The sequence below is a fragment of the Octopus sinensis genome, unplaced genomic scaffold (assembly GCF_006345805.1).
Source record: "Octopus sinensis unplaced genomic scaffold, ASM634580v1 Contig02042, whole genome shotgun sequence".
NCBI classification, from domain to species: domain Eukaryota; kingdom Metazoa; phylum Mollusca; class Cephalopoda; order Octopoda; family Octopodidae; genus Octopus; species Octopus sinensis.
In genome coordinates, this window is record NW_021825323.1 from 550,570 (window position 1) to 553,581 (window position 3,012).

The 3,012-nt window shown below is 35.3% G+C and overlaps 1 protein-coding gene across 1 annotated transcript; it reads right to left on the bottom strand.

The window, feature by feature from the left end:
* Positions 1 to 1,306: 1,306 nt before the first annotated feature.
* On the bottom strand, positions 1,307 to 1,840 carry LOC115227168 (tigger transposable element-derived protein 6-like). Its single transcript, XM_029798081.1, has one exon. It carries the CDS (start codon positions 1,838 to 1,840, stop codon positions 1,307 to 1,309), a length of 534 nt encoding a protein of 177 aa, XP_029653941.1.
* Between the last annotated feature and the right edge of the window lie 1,172 nt (positions 1,841 to 3,012).

The following is a 3,012-nucleotide window of genomic DNA, read 5'->3' on the forward strand; positions in this document are numbered from 1 at the left end:
GGTGCTGTCATTGACCGTTTTGGTCTACATCCCCTTTCCTGTCGTCGCAGTGCAGGGCGCGCACCACGCCATGCAGCACTTAACGACGTTATTCAGAGGGGGCTCACGGCCGCTGGGATCCCATCAATCCTCGAACCCGTCGGGCTTGCGAGGGGAGACGGAAAAAGACCCGACGGCCTATCGACTTTCCCGTTTGAGTTCGGCAAGTCTCTGTTATGGGATGCGACGTGTTCAGACACTTTCTCGGAGCTCAACCTTCCTTCTTCAGCTGTCGAGCCTGGCTCAGTCTCTCGCAAAACCGAGAAGATGAAGATTGGAAAGTACAAGGAGCTCTCTGAACGGTATCTGTTCACTCCCATCGCCGTCGAGACTTCCGGCGTCATCGGCGAAAAGTCTCTTTCCTTTCTAAAAAAGCTTGGCCGCATGATCTCCCATAAACGGGGAGACCCACGCGAGTCCAAGTGGCTTTTCGAAAGGATTTCCTTGGCCATAGTACGTGGAAACTGTGTTTCCATTTACGATGCCGGGAATTTAGTTAGTTAATAACTATTTGTTAATTACATATAAAAAAAAGTTCAGGAAAAAAAAAAAAAAAAAAAAAAAAAAAAAAAAAAATTTAAGAATAAATAATATTCAAACATTTTGAATACAGTGAATCCTCGCAAATTGGCCATTTTTGGTACATAGAGATTTTATGGCCAATTTGAGAAAATGGCCAATTTGAAAAAAATCAATATTAAAAATAAAATAAACACGTTTAAATTTTATTAAAATAAAATTCAATCCCTAATTCCTTTTTATTTGCTCTTTTTAATTTTCTTTGTATTTTCTTATTGCAGTAATCAGCGAAACATCATTCTCATTTTCTGCATTACAGTAAAGTTGCCTTTCTATTCTAGTTAATGTCTTTGCAATATCTTTTCTATCGAGTGGATATATGATTTTTGTCTCTTCGTCGCTATTTCAGACTCTTGATCCTCTTGTAAACAATTTTCGTTTATATCTTGATCTTCTGTGTTTTCGATATTTAGAAAATCTTCGCTCATTAGAGGATCGAAAATGTCAGTTCTTTCAATTTCAGTCTCATAATGTTCAATTAATGTATTTTCGTGATTAGATTCATTTAAAATCTTAAAACAATTTTGAATAGTTTCAGTAGATACGTCATCCCAAGCCATATTAACAAACAAAATTGCATCTTTTAATGTCAATTTTTTGTATGAATTGTATACAGAAATATTTTCAGTCTCCAGCAAATCAGTTAAGTACTGTAGCTTTCTTCTCATGAAATGAGTCTTGAAGGTTTTTATAATTCCAATATCCATTGGTTGTAGTAATCAGTAGAATTTTTAGGAAAAAATAAAATCTTAATACAATCCAAGTTTTGAGGAATAGAATGTGCAGGACAGTGGTCTATTAGCAATAAAATTTTCTTCTTTTTAATTTTAAGCTGGAGATCAAAGCTAATAATCCAATCAATAAAAATAGATCCAGTCATCCAAGCTTTCTGTGAGCTATAATATGAGACAAGACATCCATAGTCAAAATTTTTAAAACATCTAGGCATTTTTGGTTTTCCAATCATCACAGGTTTCAATTTATGACTTCCGGTCATGTTTGAACAAAGCATAATAGACACACGGTCTTTAAAATTTTTGTATCCTTGGAATCGGTTTCTGCATACGCTTTTCGATGGAATAAGCTTGTAGTATAATGCAGTTTCATCCAAATTATAAATTAGATCAGGCTTATACGATTTAGAAATTTCTTTAAATTCTTCACGAAAAGAATTAATGTCAACTACTTTATCTGTTCGCATCTCTCCATGTAATTTTAGCATTCTAAAACCGTGTCTCTTTTTGAATTTTTAAAGTTACTAAGTTGTAGCTCTTCGGCAAAATGCGCAGCCTTACACGATATTAAGGAATCATTCAAAAAACCACCTAAAAATTGGTTTTCAATTAATACCTTTAGACTCTATTGCAGGTGTTCTCAACCGGGGGCGAATCGCCCCCCTAGGGGCGAAAATTTTGTACAAGGGGGCGATAATTTTGTACAGGGGGGCGATAATATATTTAATAAAAAATAAAATTTATATTTATTAAAAATTGTTTAATTAGAATATTTTTAATGGTAAGCCTAATAATTTAGACTCAAAATTTAATGAAATTACTATTCTTCTTCAAGGAAATTTTGTCAACATGATTGATTGCAAAAGAATAATGAAAACATTTGAAAAAAATTATTGCTTTATCGACATAATTTTTCTAAAATCAGTTTGGAAACATTTCACAACTATCTGAGATAAGTAAATATTTTAGTCAAAACAATATTTTGACATATTGTCAACATTTGACGGAACTAGAAGCGGATATATCTCTTAGATTCAAAGATTTGTTTGATTTGGAATTTGAAGCATGGATGATTGATCCGTTTTCATGTGTGCCAGAAGATATGAACGAAACAATCCAAGAAGAGATAATTGAATTTAAATATAATGAAGAATATATTCACAGATTTCAACAGAATGGTATCTCTAAATTTTGGCAATCAAAAGATCTACAAATGAAATTTCCAAATTTATGGAAGGAAATGAGTAATGTACTATTGACATTCCCTACCACTTATTTGGTTGAAAGTGGATTTAGTTTTGTCAATTGGTTGAAAGTGGATTTAGTTTTGTCCTATTTGGTTGAAAGTGGATTTAGTTTTTGGCGCTTACCTCGGCCACCGTATCATGGCCAAGCTAATGGAAGGCGACGTACGCGCTGCGCTGAGGGTACTGGCATCCAACGGGGGAGTTCTGGAATCCTCACCTGGTGTGGTCAACACCCTTAGAAACAAACATCCATCGAGCCCATCCGATCTCCGACCTTTTCCATCCACCGACGTGATTCCTTATTAGATGCTTGCTTGTCTCGGTGTCCATCAATTTACCGTTATGTTGATCTGTCCTACGGTTCCCCCAGTTCTTTGATTTGTGGTTCTTCAGCCATCTCTTCTGAAAACGGA